Source organism: Geotrypetes seraphini, chromosome 1 (genome assembly GCF_902459505.1).
Source record: "Geotrypetes seraphini chromosome 1, aGeoSer1.1, whole genome shotgun sequence".
Classification (NCBI taxonomy): Eukaryota; Metazoa; Chordata; class Amphibia; order Gymnophiona; family Dermophiidae; genus Geotrypetes; species Geotrypetes seraphini.
Genome location: NC_047084.1, coordinates 50,033,220 through 50,052,131, shown reverse-complemented (window position 1 = coordinate 50,052,131; position 18,912 = coordinate 50,033,220). Strand labels below are relative to the sequence as shown.

Sequence of the window (18,912 nt, the reverse complement as noted above, 5' to 3'; positions counted from 1 at the left end):
ATATGGAAAGGGAGAGCAAAGAGTGAAAAACACAGAGGACTTTAATAGATGGCTCAAAGCCTGGTGTCATCAAGAAGGCTTCAGATACATAGGAGGATGGGGAAATACATGGAAGGACAAGAAGCTATATTGCACTGATGGGCTACATATTACTATAACAGGAAAAAGAAACCTTGCAGAGAAATTTAGACAATATGTTTCAAGGCATTTAAACTAGAAGGAGGGGGTGGTGTATGTATGAAGGACAATTATAGAGACCACCCCCGGCAAAAGAAAAGATGTGATAGTAGTAAAGATTGCAACATAAACAATATCAGCAATTCATTTCTTAGTACTGGAACGGAAAGTGAAACGAAACAAAAATCTATAAGAAAAAGGAGATTACCACTGAAAAACAGCTGGAAAGCGATGACCACAAATGCTTGCAGTCTAAGTAACAAAGTTCATGATCTGCAAGCCCTGATGTTAGAGGCAGATCCAGATATTGTCGCTATCACAGAGACATGGTTCAGTGAATCACATGGATAGGATGCAAACATACCGGGATATAATCTTTTTAGGAAGGACAGAGATGGTCAAAAAGGTGGAGGAGTAGCTCTCTATGTAAAGATCAATATCCAAACGACTGAAATGCAAGGAACCTGGGGAGAGGAAGAAGCGATATGGATTGCTCTGAAAAGAGAAGATGGAACTTCTATCTACGTGGGTGTAGTCTACAGACCTCCGACTCAATCACAGCAAATTGATAAGGATCTGATTGTGGAAAGAGGAAGGTTCTGCTGTTAAAAGATTTCAACCTGCCGGATGCGGACTGGAATGTTCCGTCTGCGGAATCGGAAAGAAGCAGGGAGATTGTGGATGCCTTTCAAGAGGCTCTGCTCAGACAAATGGTGACGGAACCCACAAGGGAAAAAGCGATATTGGAGCTGGTCCTTACAAATGGAGAGAGTATCTCTAATGTTCGAGTGGGTGCTCACCTGGGAAGTAGCGATTATCAAACGGTTTAGTTTGATATAACGGCTAAAGTGAAGCGTAGACGCACGATATTTAAAGTCCTAGATTTCAAACATACAGACTTTAATGCAATGGGAGAGTACCTGAAGCTGTTAGGATGGGAGGACATAAGAGAAGTGGAAAGACAGTGGCTTAAGCTGAAAGGAGCGATAAAAATGGCTACGGACCTTTATGTGAAGAAAATCAATAAAAACAAGAGAAAAAGGAAGCCGATATGGTTCTCCAACCTAGTGGCTGAGAAAATAAAGGCGAAAGAGTTGGCGTTCGTGAAATATAAAAAAAAACAAGAGGAGAGCAGAAAGGACTACAGGGTGAAACTGAAAGAAGCCAAGAGAGAGATACGTCTGGTGAAAGTACAGGCGGAAGAACAAATGGCTAAAAATGTAAAAAAGGGAGACAAAAATTTTTTCAGATATTAAATGGAAGATGAAAAATGGAATTGCTAAACTAAAAGATGCTGGGAACCGATATGTGGAGAGTGATGAGGAAAAAGCAAATGTGCTAAACAAATACTTCTGTTCTGTGTTCACAGAAGAAAATCCTGGAGAAGGACTGAGATTGTCTGGCAAAGTTACACGAGAAAATGGAGTGGATTCTGCGCCGTTCACGGAGGAGAGTGTTTATGAGCAACTTGAAAAACTGAAGGTGGACAAGGCAATGGGACCAGACGGGATCCATCCCAGGATACTATGGGAGCTCAGAGAGGTTCTGGCGAGTCCTATTAAATACTTGTTCAACAAATCTCTGGAGACGGGAGTGGTTCCTAGGGATTGAAGGAGAGCGGATGTGGTCCCTATTCACAAAAGTGGTCACAGGGATGAAGCAAGAAACTACAGAGCCTCACTTCAGTTGTTGGAAAAATAATGAAAGTGTTGCTGAAAGAAAGGATGGTGTACTTCCTTGAATCTAATGGGTTACAGCAGTGTTTTTCAACCTTTTTATACCTATGGACCGGTAGAAATAAAATAATTATTCTGTGGACCGGCATCAGTCCGTGGACCGGCGATTGAAGAACACTGGGCTAAGTCGTGGGCCAGACCCCGCCCATCTCTACCCAATCTCCACCCCAGACCCCGCCCCCATAATAGTACTAATTACATCTTGCACGTCCTGTGCCTCATCTGGAAGCCTTCCCTCTGACATTGCAATGTCAGAGAGAAGGCTTCCAGTTCAGGCGCAGGATGCCCATAGGAACCATTGCCCATGGCTTTGTGCACTGAATCAGTTAGGAAGAGGGAACTGGCTTGAAGATAATGCCGCATCGATTGCACTGTGGACCGGCGGTTGAAGAACACTGTTTTGGGCCTGGCCCTGTGGACCGGCAGGAAATTTCTGTGGACCGGCACTGGTCCATGGACCGGCACTGGTCCATGGACCAGTGGTTGAAGAACACTGGGTTACAGGATCCGAGGCAACATGGCTTTACAAAAGGTAAATCGTGCCAAACGAACCTGATTGAATTTTTTGATTGGGTGACCAGAGAGCTGGATCAAGGACATATGCTAGATGTAATTTACTTAAGATTTCAGCAAAGCCTTTGATACAGTTCCTCATAGGAGACTGTTGAACAAACTTGAAGGGCTGAAGTTAGGACTCAAAGTGGTGAACTGGGTTAGAAACTGGCTGTCGGACAGACGCCAGAGGGTGGTGGTTAATGGAAGTCGCACGGAGGAAGGAAAGGTGAGTAGTGGAGTCCCTCAGGGTTCGGTGCTGAGGCCAATCCTGTTCAATATGTTTGTGAGTGACATTACTGAAGGGTTAGAAGGAAAAGTGTGCCTTTTTGCAGATGATACCAAGATTTGTAACAGAGTAGACACCGAAGAGGGAGTGGAAAATATGAAAAAGGATCTGCAAAAGTTAGAGGAATGGTCTAATGCCTGGCAACTAAAATTCAATGCAAAGAAATGCAGAGTAATGCATTTGGGGATTAATAATCGGAAGGAACCGTATATGTTGGGTGGTGAGAAGCTGATATGCACGGATGGGGAGAGGGACCTTGGGGTGATAGTGTCCAAAGATCTAAAGGCGAAAAAACAGTGTGACAAGGCAGTGGCTGCTGCCAGAAGGATGCTGGGCTGTATAAAGAGAGGCGTAGCCAGTAGAAGGAAGAAGGTGTTGATGCCCCTGTACAGATCATTGGTAAGGCCCCACTTGGAGTATTGTGTTTAGTATTGTGTTTAGTTTTGGAGACCGTATCTGGTGAAGGACATAAGAAGACTTGAAGCGGTCCAGAGGAGGGTGATGAAAACGATAGGAGGCTTGTGCCATAAAATGTATGAGGAGAGACTGGAAGCCCTGAATATGTATATCCTAGAGGAAAAGAGAGACAGGGGAGATATGATTCAGACGTTCAAATACTTGAAGGGTATTAACGTAGAACAAAATCTTTTCCAGAGAAAGGAAAATGGTAAAACCAGAGGACATAATTTGAGGTTGAGGGGTGGTAGATTCAAAGGCAATGTTAGGAAATTCTACTTTACGGAGAGGATGGTGGATGCCTGGAATGTACTCCCGAGAGAGGTGGTGGAGAGTAAAACTGTGACTGAGTTCAAAGAAGCGTGGGATGAACACAGAGGATCTAGAATCAGAAAATAATATTAAATATTGAACTAAGGCCAGTACTGGGCACACTTGCACGGTCTGTGTATGGCCATTTGGTGGGGGATGGACTGGGGAGGGCTTCAGTGGCTGGGAGGGTGTAGATGGGCTGGAGTAGGTTTTAACAGAGATTTCGGCAGTTGGAACCCAAGCAAAGTATCAGGTAGAGCTTTGGATTTTTGCCCAGAAATAGCTAAGAAAAAAATTTAAAAATTTAAATTGAATCAGGTTGGGCAGTCTGGATGGACCATTCGGGTCTTTATCTGCTGTCATCTACTATGTTACTGTTTGATTTTACTTCTTGAGCAGAACAGTTGTTTCTGAGCTTGTTTACTACAGGTGCCTCTACTTCACACTCGGTGCGAAACTAAGCAAGATCTTTTCTCCCCACTAAATGTACCCAAACCATAAATGCCAAAATCTGTCCTATATTTCAAATGTATTTTAATTCTAGCTGCTTTACTTATAGGGCCTAGCGGTTGCCATGCTACTGTGCTCAGCCTCCAAATCTTGTATTAATCTCTCCATACAGTTCATAAGAATTATCCCGCTGCTGCTGTTCTTCCCTTTAATCTACTGTTCTGAATATCTTATATGTGAATTTATATCCTTGTTGCCCATCGTTTGCCATGTTACTGTGCCCAGTACTCAAAACATGTACATAGGAATTTCTACTACTGCTCTTCATCCTTTTGATTAGTTGTTCTGTCTATCTGCTGTATACGAAGTTATAATCTTGTTGCTAAACCTTCTACTGTGTATGTAAACTTGTAACCCGTTCTGGGCTCTTCTGGGAGGATGGTCTAGAAATTTGACTAAATAAATAAATAAATTAGGTGGCACTCAGTGCTTGGGTACTAACTGCAAATGGAGCTAAGGAGCCCAGTGAAGTACATCAGTCGCAAAAGGAAAAATCTATTGTATATTGCTTCTGCAAATGGCACGTGGTCATGGGGACACTACCCATCTGTCTAGAACAGTGGTCTCAAACCCGCGGCCCGGGGGCCACATGCGGCCCGCCAGGTACTATTTTGAGGCCCTCAGTATGTTTATCATAATCACAAAAGTAAAATAAAACAGTTTCTTGATCATGTCTCTTTAGCTTTAAATTACAATATTATTATTAAGACTTAGCCAAAAGGAAAGATTTATAAACTATAGAGTCCTCATGCAAAATTGTCATTTCTTTAATAAGACATTAACTATTTTTTTCTGCGGCCCTCCAAGTACCTACAATCCAAAATGTGGCCCTGCAAAGGGTTTGAGTTTGAGACCACTGCTCTAGAATGTCTCACCTATCTATTGGAAAAGAGTTTACCAGGGTAAGGTTCAAAATCTCTTTTTTAAAATTATGTTTTGCAGTTTGTGAGATCTCATCTATAGGAAAAGGATACAGGATAACAGGAAAAGGGTACAAGATAACTAGCAACATGTTTTGTTTTTTTAAATAAAATTGTATAGAAGTAATTCTAAGCAGGAACCGTAATATTTTTCTTGTTGAAAGTGGCTTCTGGTTTACTCAAAAAAGTTGATGCTCACACTAATTAATCTACAGATATCTCCTTTTTGAGCTAGACTTTACAGCTTACTTACTACATTTTACTGTTGTATTATGTTTTTTGTTTCTAAAAATTATATGATTTAAGAAAAAAAATAAGGCATGGTTACCTTAGTCCAAGTCATGCTGCCAGTGACTTTGTATCGAATATTATACTTGAGTGCCACCATAACTTCATCTAATGGGTTCTTCCACACTATTTTCAAGGCATTTTCAAAGCATATCACTTTTTCGATAACTGGTGGATTGGGCTTTACTGAAGAAAATAATCAGAATATCAGTTATAAAAATACTGGGTATCACACTAGACACACACTTAACCATGGCTGATCACACAACTTACTGGTGAAGAAATGTTTTTACACGCTGTGGAAACTAAGGACTATTAAAAAATTCTTCGACACAACATCCTTTAGATTACTGGTGCAGTCGCTAATCCTATCTATCCTGGATTACTGCAACATCATCTACCTGGGTATCCCCCCAAAAAAAAACAGTACAAAAATTAAAGAATAGTGCAGTTCGCTTAATACTGCAGTTCGCTTAATCTTTGGACTGAGGAAAAAAGACTATATTAGCTCCTACTACAACAAAATTACACTGGTTGCCAGTGGAGGCACAAATACTGTTCAAGTTTGCATGTATCTGTGTCAAACCGTCCTACCTGCTACCACACTTCACAACCCCACACGAACAACCAGAAACAGAAACATCTTTACATACCCAAAATCACAGGCTGCAAATACAAATCCTTTCTGGACAGAACCTTCATGTTCCAAGCAAGCAGACAGCAATCCTGGCTGGGAAACTACATAAACAGAGCCAGGCAGACCTACGGCACATTCTGAAAATCAATTAAAACCGTTCTATTTGACAAATTCATCGCCTAAACAGATGAGCTTTTCTCACTATGATATTTCTCCTTGGCAAACCTGATGTAATTCCTCATGCAACTCCTATTTCTTATGTAACATTTCTCTCCTTCGCTGATTGTCCAGCCTTCTTTCAATGTAAACCGCCTAGAAGTCATTTTGACTATGGCGGTATAGAAAAATAAAGTTATTATTATTATAATATAATTTTAAAAAGATAATTTAAAATACTTAACATATTCTAAAGCATTTATTCAAATTTAAAAATGTCTTTTCTATGCTTATGTAATCCCAAGCCAAAGAGATGCACAAAATAAAACCAAATCACAATATATATTTGCTTGGATCTAGCTCATGCCTTTTCATTGGTAGCTCAAGGCAAACTACATTCAGGTACAGTAAGAAATTCCCTCATTCCCTGAGGGCTTACAATTTTATGACATGATTTATTCATGACAAGCCAAAAAATGAAGGAACTGGCAAAATCAATCAAATCATAAACACAATATATCCTCCAGCATTAAATGCCGAGTATAACTGCCATATTGAGGTCTACCTAAATTGTACTTAACTCAAATTAAAGGAGGAAAAAAGGCCTCAGAAGTTACGAAGAATATGCCTCTTCTGTGGTTATGAAGGAAAGAGCTATATAAATACATTAGCTCCCCTACAAACTTCTATCACTGGCCAAAAAAACCTCCTTTTAACTTAACTTTGATATATCACTGTCATATAGCTTGTAGAATACAAAACTATAATGATAATAAAAAATGCTTATCTGGACAATGTCTCGCAGATCATTATTCAGTGAAACCGATGATACAATGTTCTTAATCCGAATAAACCTTCTTGCCGTTGCCAGATGTTCAGTGCTTTCCACCAACGTAAACCTTGCTACTGCACATTGACAACTTTAAAGGAAGCCATGTCTTTAGGGTAGTACTTACTAAAGTACAGCTAAGGTATTGCAGTTGGTGCATATTAACTACCAAATCAACATGCAATAAATGCAAAACCTCTGTGCTAATTTTTTGGGGGGCTCTCAACATCTTTCCAAACAGGTAATTCAATGACAATACAATTAACATGATGTATTCAAGTCTATCCATGGAGGTGGCATTGCCATTATCTACCACATTAATTGAAAGGCCAGGCCCCACATATTCAATGTCTATTCTCTACCCTGTTCTGCATGTTCCCTCTATTAAAGAATTTTATTTTACTAAGAAAATCAACTTCTCCGTAGTCGCCCCAACTTTATGGAATGCTTTGCCATCCCAACTCCACCATGAAAATCTCCTTGATAAATTCACGACTAAACTAAAATGTTCTTATTTCTAGATGCTTTGCACAGCTCCTAAATTTCCCATCATTAAGTCCACCAACCGCTTTTAAGAAGCGACCCAATTCCTAATGTTTTATCCCTTCTCTTTTCAACCAAAAAAAAAAAAAATTCTCTCTCCACTCCTAACAATGTAACTCTACCCCCCTTTTTTCCTTCAACCCCTTCTTTCATGTTTGTATTTGTAAAACATCTTTAGTGTGCACTTTTCCCCCTTTTATAAGTATTATTTTAATTCTTTATTTTAACATAGCATTGTAAACCGGCTAGATACTTGCTGATGGTCGGTATATTAAAAATAATAAAACTTGAAACTTGAGGGTAATTTTCTAACATGTTGACAAAGTTGAGAGGGCAAGAAATTGCCTTTTTATGAGCTATTTTATAGAGACAAGTAAGTGCCTTTGTCTTACAATAATGCCAACAGTAATCCTGCAGAATTTGCAGTTAAAAAAAAGCTGCACACATTTACACCTGCTTGGAAGCAAGTGTAAAGGTAAATGTGTAAAACTATACTTTGGCCTAGATTCATTAAAGTCAGCGATCGTTGCTAAACCTGTTTTCACAGGTTTAGCAATGATTGCTGCTAACCAAACTGATTCACAAAACGGCCCACTGCGTGTTTTTCCTCTCGATCGCCCATTATGCGATCCGGCCATGCAAATTAGTAAAACCCCATGCAAAATAGCCAAGCGATTGATTCACTTACATTGCTTGACTATTTAGCATCGGGTTTTAAGGAAGTCCCTGATTGGCTCAGACCTGATTGGCTCAGACACCTAAGGCCCCTCCCCCAAGGGAGGAGACCGAGGCATCTGAACCAATCCTGGCCTTAGGCCCCTCCCTGAGCATCACATGATGCACCGGGGAGGGGTCTAAGGCTAAGTGACATCACGGAGGAGGAGCAGGAGGTGTTTTTAGTACCTCCTGATTGAAGGGGCACATATATTCCTTGTAAGTTTTTTATTTGAACTGCTGAAAACAGGTTGCATGTGCCAAGAAATCACAAGGCCATTTTCTCTTTATGTTCTGAGCTCTGTGTCTTACATCTTGTGCTTTAGAGATAAGAAACATTGCTAGACCTTAGATGGAAACTTCCCACTAAAACCCCCCCATATGTTTGCTACCTCTTTCTAATGTATCCCGTTACCAAATATGGTCTTTCCTACAGACCTATGCTGAAAAAACTGACCCATGTATAATGCTATTAAAATGGATGAAAAACTCATAATAAATGGACAATTTCTTTGGGACAAACCTGAGCTTGAGCGTCCTTTCTTCCTAAAGAGACTGTCCCCAAATGCATCTGACTTTCAAACGACAGAGCGTGTGAGGCAGTATTGGGACCAGAACCTTTTCACTGCTCCCAATGTCAAAGATAAGAGAGAGGGGGCATCCCTCCTGCCGTTTTTATTGGGGGAGGGAGGGTAGGTTCTCCATGGCAGGAAGGAGTGGGAATCCCTTCTGCCATGTGTGGGTTGCTGCGTTTGTAGGGGGGTGCGTTTGTCACAGGTCGGCGGTGGGGGATTAAAATTTTTTTTTTAATGGGACAGATATTTTGTGTGTGTAATACACGCAAAATATCTGTGCCATTAAAAAAATGAAAAAAAATACAAATCCCATCAGAAGCCCCGACAGCAGTGACAGGAGGCTGCTTCCCCTGTCACTACTGTTAGGGCTCTGCACATGTCTCAATTGCTCACTGAGCGATGAGTTATAAGAACATAAGAATAGCCTTACTGGGTGGGTTTGCGTGCAAACTTAATAGTGAATCAATCGCTGTTTGAAAATCGGCCAGAGAATCGGCCAACAGTGATTGAGTTGCTATTGTTAGTAAATTTAGGCCTTTGATGAGTGTATTTTATAAAGTAAGCATGTAAATTGCAACTGTTTGCACTCTTCTTAAAACTTGCCCCTGCACATGCTTGTACCTGAGTCAAGTAATAACTTTAGAAAATTACTCCCTTAACTTGAGAATTCAAGGCATGTTGTTAGAAGCCAAAATGCTATTAGCACACACTAATTCCTGTGCTAACCGCTTTGTGAACTTTGATTAAAAAAAAGAATCTTCTAGTTTACTCAATTGACAATAGAAGGACTTGCATTAAATCACATTAAGATGTATTGCAATGTTACTGCAGTTTGTAATGAAAATCAACATATGAAGTCTAAGAATTAAGTTCGTGAACTTGCCACTGTGCGCTTACGCTGGCAGCACTGTACAAACAGCAAGGTAAGGTTTCATAACCTTGGTATATCAGTGTCTTACTGATGTGTTCGTGTCGATGTGTGATGGTGTCTTGCTGAGTGGCATTCATTATTGCTATTGCATGTTTTTGTGTGCTTGTCACGAGAATGTCAGAGCAGCGAACAAACATGAAATTTCTTGTTAAACTTGGTAAGACTGGAAGTGAAATCAGGGACATGTTAGTTCAAGTCTATGGGCAAAATGCTATGAAGAAAATGGCAGTATACAAATGGATTAAATGTTTTTCTGAGGGAAAAGAAAGCAGGCAACCAGTAACACGGGGGACAGGAAGAAGCAGAGAAAAAGCTTATGGGCCACCGAGATTCTTGGCGAGAGGGAGAATTAGAAGGCCTTGAGCATGCGCAGATGCATGCTCAAGGCCCGGCAGAGGCAGGAAGATCTTCAAGCGGCACCAGCCCATCCTGTGGGCTGCGTGCCGGTGCCAGACAGGGGGGTAAGTTCAAGTTGTTCGGGCGGGGGGAGTCGGTTCGAGCAGGGGGGGGCTTTGCGAGCGGGGGGGGGGGAGAGATGCCGGTTTTCAGGGGGGTGCTTGCAAATCGAGTCAACACTCGGTTTGCGAGACAAGTTTTGCAAGAATGTTTTGCTCGTCTTGCAAAACACTCGCAAACTGAGGTTTGACTGTATTTACAAAGACAAACTGCAGACCTCATAGTATACCCTGAAGAAAGCCACAGCATGATGGCTGAAACGTCGATTTCTACCTGACAAGACGCAGCGAGACCCAGAAACCTGCAACAAGCACAATGCCAGCTGCGGAAACTGAGAGAACGAGAGATATTTTTATTTTTAGTATTTCTATACCACTTGTAACCTAAACGGTTTACATTTAAGTACTCAAAGTATTTTCTCCCTAACTGTCCCGGTGGGCTCACAATCTAATGTACCTGGGGCAATGGGGCGTTAAGGGTTGGATTCTCGATGAGACCCCCAAAGTTAGGCAGCGGCAGGTATCCTATCACCAACTAACTTAAGAGCCCCCCTGCTCTAAAAGCCCACTTAAAAGTGGAAATGCGGCAGCTTACCTTTGCTTCCCAAAGCGGCATTGGAATCACGGCTATGGAGACGCCTTCTGGCACCTAAGGCTGCGGATTGACCAATGCCAGAAGTAGCCATAGACATCAGAACGCACCTCCCTTGCTGCAATTTATAGAACAGTTAGGCGCCGGAAATGTAGGCCAGTTTAACCTTGGCCTACTTTTCCAGTGCTTATTTTTCACATCAGCCTCGATTCTCTTACTGGTGCCATTGCGTAATTGACTTGCGACTGGTGCCGAATCCAGAGGTGCCAGCCGATGAATGCGCCGGTAAGAGAATTCCACCCACCCCCAAGTGACTTGCCCAGGGTCACAAGGAGCAGCGCTAGGCTTAAACCCGCAACTTCAGGGTGCCGAAGCTGAAGCTTTAATCACTAAGCAGCATAAATGTGCACGAGTTGAGACTCTTTCAACTGAATGGAAGCTCTGAAATGAGGGGGCATAGGATGGACGTGAAAGGGGATAGATACAAAAGTAACCTTAGAAAATACTTTTTCATGGAAAGGGTGGTGAATTCCTGGAATGGCCTCATTGTGGAGGTGGTGGAGATGAAAACTGTATCTGAATTCAAGCAAGTTTAGAACAAGTACATAAGATCTCTAAGGGAGTGAAAGGGAGATGGCATAGGATATGTCATATGGTCTTTATCTGCCTTCATTTTTCTATGTCTCTATGCTTCAAAGATTTGATCCTTCTGATTCAGCAGGCATGTATTCATAGTATCTTAATCTCAGATCATGCAGTTATCCCTGCTGGGCTTGGTGGACCATTGGTCTGACCAAGTAAGGCTATTCTTATGTCCTTATGTAACTTTTTGAATGATTAACTACCATAACAAAGGATTATTTTCAAAGCAGCAAAACAGAAGGGCTTTCTATATTGCTTTCTGGGAAGCTTATAAAGCTTTTTTTTTTTTTTTTTTTAAGAAGCAAGATCATCAGCTACTGTACTATAGGTACAAACATTAACACTTATTGCACTTTTCTATTTGCTGCTATTGACTGTCACCAACTATCTAGAACAATGGCATAGCCAGGACTAAATTTTTGGAAGGAATTGAGGTTAATGGGCAGGCATTAGATAAAACCCAGCAGTGACAAGAGAAATAGCAGGCTTACCACTGCCTCAGTCAGTGAAACCTCTAGTACTGATCAGAAAGATACACCACTCGCTGTTTTCAGCTCTTGATCAGGGTGTAGAGACAGCAGCAACATAAGATCAAGGCATTGATGATTATAAATATTTTAACTACTTCTCTGTTTTGCTGAAGGGAGGTTGTGATGCAGATGTTTCTGGTTTATCAGTTTGATATATCTATATGTTCGAGAGATATGATCGAGACTTTCAAAATACTGAAAGGAATCGACAAAATAGAACAGGAAAAAAAATTATTTACAATGTCCCATGTGACACGGACAAGAGGACATGGACTGAAGCTAAGGGGGGACAAGTCCAGGACAAATATCAGGATGTTCTGCTTCATGCAACGAGTGGTGGACATCTGGAATGCTCTAGAGGAGGTTATTGCAGAATCCACCGTTCTAGGATTTAAAAGCAAACTAGATGCACATCTCCTTACGAAAGGCATAGAGGGATATGGGTGACTAAAATTACGCCAGGTATACACCTGGCTGGGCCTCCGCGTGTGCGGATCGCCAGACTTGATGGACCGAAGGTCTGATCCGGAGATGGCAGTTCTTATGTTAAGACACCACTAGTTTCAACTTTCTGCTCTAATTGCTCAATTTTACTATAACACTGATTCAGATCCGTTATTAAATGACAAATATTTAACAGTTAAAGTTTCAGTATAAGAAAATGTTAAGCCAAGTGACTACTGAAGCGGTGTTTTGGCAGAAAGATACTGGCTAAGAAGGAAAGAATAAGGCAAAATGCCTTTTGGTGCAGACAAGGGTTCATGCTATCAAAGTAGCTGCTGGAATCTTGTGTATATCCAATAAGAAATGTAAGCAATTTTTGTTGTACCATTCTTCTCTGTTTAATATGGTGACTGACAATCTAGAAGAGAGAGAAGTGAACTCTCTCTCCACCCTGGAACTGTTTTCCTTACCTAATCTCCAAAATTCCATTCATAAGAACAAAAATTTTGCTGGCTTTGAAAAATACTTTTACATCTTGGCTGTACCTCTGGCACCTAAACTACTTTCTATATATTAGGAACTACCCAGAGGTGTGTTGGACATGGGTTCATTTTTCGAGGCATTAGGGGCCAGATAATTGAAATGGTGTTGTCCATGGCTGGGACCTAAACAGCAGCGCTGAACACATGTCAATCATGCCAATGGCATCATTTTGAGAATCACTGCTTATCTGCTGGGATCCTGCCAAGGCAAGGACTCCTTACACACCTTTATGTATAGTTTTTTTTTTTCTGATTTTGGTTTGGCTTAAGTGCACTTTTCATTATGATCTTTCCCTTGTGGTTCCAGTGTTTCTTTAACTTTTTCTTTGAGTCCCCTAGTGCTACGTTCACAACCAGCTCAATGCCTCACTGTTTGATTTTTAGGGTTTAATTAGCTCATGCTGTCTCTGCACCCAGAGGTTGTGGGATTGAATCCCAGGGCTGCTCCTTGTGATCTTGGGCAAATCACTTAATCCTCCATTGTCTTGAGTACAAAATAAGTACCTGTATAAAATGTAAACCACTTTGAGTGTGATTGTGTAACTACAAAAAGTCAGTATACAAGTCCCAATCCCTTTCCCCTAAGCATATTTTGGGACTTTGGGGCATTAGTTTCCTTTTTTCAATATTCAGTTAGTTTTGGGTGGTTTTTAGTTCTTTGTATGTGTTCCTCAAAGATTGTTCTTTTTACATTATAATGCAGTGTGCTATTAATTTGTATGCATAAGTTATTGTACTTGTTATAGTGCTGTCCCTTTTTTCATATGCCCATTATACATTACCATATATTGTGTACAGTTGTAGATCTAGATCTATGTTTTAAATGGGTTTCTTTCCAAGTACTTTTCTCAGATTTTGACACATATTGCTCTCATTATTTTTTCCTTTATTTGTCTCTTCACAGATTTCTATATTGGGGTTTTAAAAATAAGACAGTCAAGGTATGTTGGTTTTTAATGTTTTCATCTTCAGTCACTAGCTACTGAAGATGGATATTTGTATATAATTTTTTCAAATTAAATGCTATTTATAATGTAACCCATTTGTAATTTGCTCTGTGCTTAATGAAAATGTTAGCATAGTAAATGTTTACGCATATTTTCCTTAAAGTCCACCACTTTCTTTGTGCTTTTCTGTTACTGGAGACTGGCAAACTATAAGAATCAGCAAATTTAGAAGGTTTTCTGTTTAAGTATCGTAATTTTTGCTTGACTTACTTTTATGAGGTCGCTCTTTCTGCGGATCAGGATTTTGTACCTCTGAGACCACGAAGTGGAAAAGCTGCAAAGGTATGTGAGATTGATATTCGTTTTTTCACTAATGCATTACTGATCAAAAATGTATAGGAACTTGTTATTATTCAGTTCACTCTTCTTTTCATCAGTTTCACTGGCCACTTTTAGTGGTTTATTTCTACAATGCACTTTCTATAATTTTGGTATCGCTATTATTCACTTCTCAGAGCTTCCATCACTACAGTTTATAATTCTTTTGGCGGATTAAGGATCACCACTTGTCGTCACATTCTTTCATCATTTCAATTCACCTCATATAGCTTTTCATCATTCATTTTCATCACTTATTTTTGTTCATTTATCCTAATCTTTTCTTTTTCCATCTTTAAGGACCCATTAAGACTCCTGAGGAAGGTATTTTTAGTTTTGCCGAAACACGGTCTGTGACGGGTCACTTTTATATATTATTTGGTTTTTACTGTGGGTCACTTGTGACTGTATATATCCTTTGTATATAGCTTTTATGTTTTTGGACTACAACTACAACTGTTACGTCCGATCCTGTTCCACAATTTTTGTTACTTTTCTGTTTCATTTCTCTTGTGGAACCCATTGGTGCTGTTTGCATTTTGTTGTTTAATAAAGCATCATGTTGCGAATGGCCAGTTTTTCATGCCATGGGTCTATAAGCAGTCTGCAAAAGTTACAGATTTGAACTTCTGTAATGTTTAATTTTTCAAAAATTTTCACAAAAAAAGGATAGAGCTTGGACTGTTAATACAAATTGTGCTAACAGAATTCAATGAAACCTCATTTTTTTTTTTCTGGTGACTTTAGAGGAAGATTGCATGAAACAGTGGTGACCTTCTCTGGGGAAAGGTGACTAAAGACTTAAAACACAATATAATACAAGATAGACACAAAAATATTAATAGATGAAGAAAATTTAAGATGTTTCAGAAACATGTAATTTAAATAAATTTAAACATCTTATACTCACCAACATCTACAGGATCCACAGTAAGTTGATCTGATCGGTTCTTTCCTAGTGCATTTTCAGCTTCTACCCAAAGCACTGAGTTAATATAAACGTCAAACTGGTCTACAGGAATTGTACAGGAGTTATTTACATTATTTCTTGGAATGCAGTCAGGATGTGTCTTTAGTGACCTAAAATCAAGATAGAAAATATTTATTATCTGTACATTAGTAAATATACCACTAAGCAAGTTAAGTTTACCTGGCTCTGATACCTATGGTATCAAAGATTTGCAAGCTTAGAACAATGGTGCCATAGCTTTTAAAGTATGGAGTGATTAATAGGCAAGCCAAACCAGAATCTCAAAGATTGCAACTTGGATAATTTATAAACACTTTATATTGCCAGACCCCAATTTAAGAAGGAAGTTATCAACCTGCATTAGGGCCTTAAGTCATATTATTTGCTCTTTAGACTTAAGGGGCTCTAATGGAGCTTGTTTTGCCCTAATGCGGCAACATTTAGAATTCTGCAGGATATACAGCAATGGGATATAAAGCACAATTACTTACCATAACAGGTGTTATATAGGGACAGCAGGCAGCTATTCTCACATAGGAAAAATTATGTTCTTACCTATTAATTTTCTTTCCCTTAGACGCAGCAGATGAATCCAGAGACCAATGGGATAGCCCACATCTACCAGCAGGCGGAGATAGAGAAACTGATTAACAGGTGGTCCTATTGGCTGGCACTCCTCCTGTTTATCCAGTATAGCTCCTTGCCCAAGCATCCGTAACCATCGATAGGCATAGCATGTAAAAAACTTTTTTCCCATAACAAATCTCAAAATGCAATAATACAGAAAACAACCTGCCATAATAACAAACTGCGAAAGTTGCAAAAGAAAAAACCGAGAAACAATATCCAGAAAGGGTGGGGCTCTGGATTCATCTGCTGCGTCTAAGGGAAAGAAAATTAACAGGTAAGAACATAATTTTTCCTTCCCTAGCAACAGCAGCAGATGAATCCAGAGACCAATGGGATGTAGCAAAGCAATCCTCAATCTAGGTGGGAAGCAAACGCCGCCTCCGCAACAACCGAAGCACAAAACGCCCCTACCGCATGCGCCCCCACATCCAAACAGAAATACGGAGAGAAAGTACTCTCAGAAGACCAATTAGCCATGAGACAAATCCCTCCAAGGAAAAAACCTCTGGGCCGAGCCCAAGAAGTAGCCATCGCTCCAGCGGAATGGTCATGAAGTTCTTTCACCAACCGCTTCCCTGCCAGCAAGCAAGCATAAAGAATGTCCTCTTGGACCCATCGAGCGATGGAGGCTTCGGACGCCGCCATACGTTTGAGGCGTCCCTTGAAGAATACAAAAAGGAGATATAAACAACTAAAAGTTGTTAAAAACCGAGCTCACGGAGAATGTTACGTAAGTATCAAAAAATGCAGTGAATAAAAGCACTGCTCCCAATTTCTCCTCCCAGGAAGAAGGAAGGAAAAGCGAGCATGACATAAAAGAAAGGATGACACCCCCCTAGAAAGAAATAGTGGTACCATCCAAACTGATACCCCATATTTCGGAAATCAGAAATAGGAATCCCCGTTGAACAAGGCCTGCAACATAGAAAACTGCAGAGCTGAAGCCATGGCCACAAGAAACCCCATGTTCAATGGCACAGCTCTTTAGAGTCCCAAAAGACAAGGATGAAATGAAGCCTTCGGTAAACTGAGAAGAAGTACGTGAAGATTGTACTCCAAACCGGGCTTTCTAAGAGGTGCATGAATATACCGCACTCTGTTTAGGAACTGAACTACATGAAGCTGAAAAGTAAGCAAAGAGCAATATACCTAGCCCTTGTAACAAGCCAAGAATGGCACTAGAAGCTGAAGGGAATTGAACGCTAAGCCCTCGGCAATACACCTGTGCCAAAAAGGAACTCTGGAGTGGTTCAAACGTTAAGAAGCACCCAAGAAAGGAAAAACCTCCAAAAGGAAGCAGAAGCCACAGGAGAAGACGTCCGTAGCACCTGGATAAGAGAATAAACAACCTGCTTCGCATAACCCTTACACGTCAGCCAAGATTTTTCAAAAAACTAGGTCGTAATACTAAAGTAGTACAAATATCCATGTTGATCGGACCCTAGGCGAGCAAAGCCGGAGATACCAAGAAACTTCTTAGTCCGGCTGTCGAAAGACTCATCAAATCCCCAAAGTAAGGATGGTGCCGCCAATCCAGAGATTCTACAAATACTGTGCCCGGAAAGCGAGCTCGAGATGGCAAATCCAAGCCATCATCAGCCAGCGGAAAACACTGAAAAAGAGAAGACAGAAGCGAGAAAGGAGCCATGCAGCTACCCCCTCTAACTCCCACTCCCTGGGCCCGCCGAAGAAGCTAGGAAGCTTAGAATTGAGAGACGAGGCCATGAGGTCTAGGTCAAGGAGATCTCATGTCCATAAAAAGAGCTAGAACGCCTGAGCCACAAATCTCAATATCCAGGATGCAGAAGTTTACACTATTACTAATATGCACACTTTCCAGAGTGAACACAGCGCTGTACACTGTAACATACAAGAAATGGGCCATGCTCAGATTCCGCGGAGAGAAAGTTTATCCAAACTCTTATCCTGATCCATAAAAGGATCTGCCAACAGAAGACGAAGATGAGAGTCCACCCATTGAAGCAGAACAACTTCACCTGCCAATGAGTATAACACCTACTGCCCAAGCTGTAGAGAAATACCCCCATCCTAATACTGACCAAAAGGACCCTCAGCAGCAATCCGGAAGAATGATCTGAAACTCCAGAAAGGTAGCCTGACCCTGCTCAAGAGTAGAAGAATGAACAAGTACTGAGTCACCTCTGAAGACCAGACTCCTGGAGCTGAGGATGGAAGCCACAGAGCCCCCCAACCCGACAGCCCGGGATGGTCGGTGGTCATGAGATAGTCCAGCAAAGACCGAGGCATGCCTTGAAAAGAGAAATCGCGCTGAGCCACCAAATCATACAGAGTGATGCAGGAGGAGCATACCAAATAATTGGAGCCCTGAGATACCTGGAACCACCGGAACAAAAGCGACTGCTGTAGCGTAAGAAGGGGAAAGCAATCCGAAGTCCCCAGTGAAGTCAGCAATATGGATCCCAGAAACTGTACAGAATCCCATCCTCTTGGTCATGGTAAGCGAAGAAGAATACCAATCTGAGACCGAGTCCCCACGCCCAAGTCTCCGGAAAGAAACAAATGTCTCTCCTATATGAATAAAAACATCACCCCGATATACCTATAAATAGTACAGGAGAAAAGAGCGCTGTGCAAATTCGAAGATGCACGTGTAAAGAACTGAGGAAAAGATCACCCTTTTCGTGTCAGTCAAATGGCCCGACTGGAAGTCGTCCGAATCAAGCAGGCAGTCAAGAAGAAATTAGATGAATCTCCTGGTAGCGCCAAAATGGTACCACCGCCCACATCACCTAAAACGTTCGTGAAGCCTTGGGTAGGCGAAATGGCATGTGCCAAAACCGAAAGCGCCGCTCCAAGAGAGGCAGGCAAACCAAGTGCCGATTCGGAGTCCATAGAGAAAATGTAAATATACTCCCAGGTTGTCTGCAGAAATGTGTAACCCCGAGAAACTAATTCAGCAGAATGGGATCCAGCCTGCCCAATGCCCCCGTCTCGGGCACCATGCAGTAAATGGAACAACGTCCCTTAGTTCCCAAAGAACTACAAGAACTGTCCTGAGGACCAGTAACACTGAAAAGGGAAACACAAAACATAGAGATTCCAAGAACAAACTGAGAAACCTGAGGAGGATGCAAAGATGCAAGAATCCAGAAAAATCTTCACAGCCCCCTGACCT

At 41.2% G+C, this 18,912-nt stretch overlaps 1 protein-coding gene across 3 annotated transcripts in view; it reads right to left on the bottom strand.

Moving 5' to 3' along the window:
- The window catches only part of IL6ST (interleukin 6 signal transducer), a 171,581-nt gene that overhangs the window by 112,908 nt on the left and 39,761 nt on the right, over positions 1–18,912 (bottom strand). For all 3 annotated transcript variants that reach the window (XM_033931128.1, XM_033931119.1, XM_033931109.1), the window contains exons 6-7: positions 15,066–15,235; positions 5,281–5,426 (exon numbers count right to left, since the gene is read on the bottom strand). In XM_033931128.1, the coding sequence (XP_033787019.1) occupies positions 5,281–5,426; positions 15,066–15,235 (316 nt within the window). The remainder of the gene's footprint in view (positions 1–5,280; positions 5,427–15,065; positions 15,236–18,912) is intronic.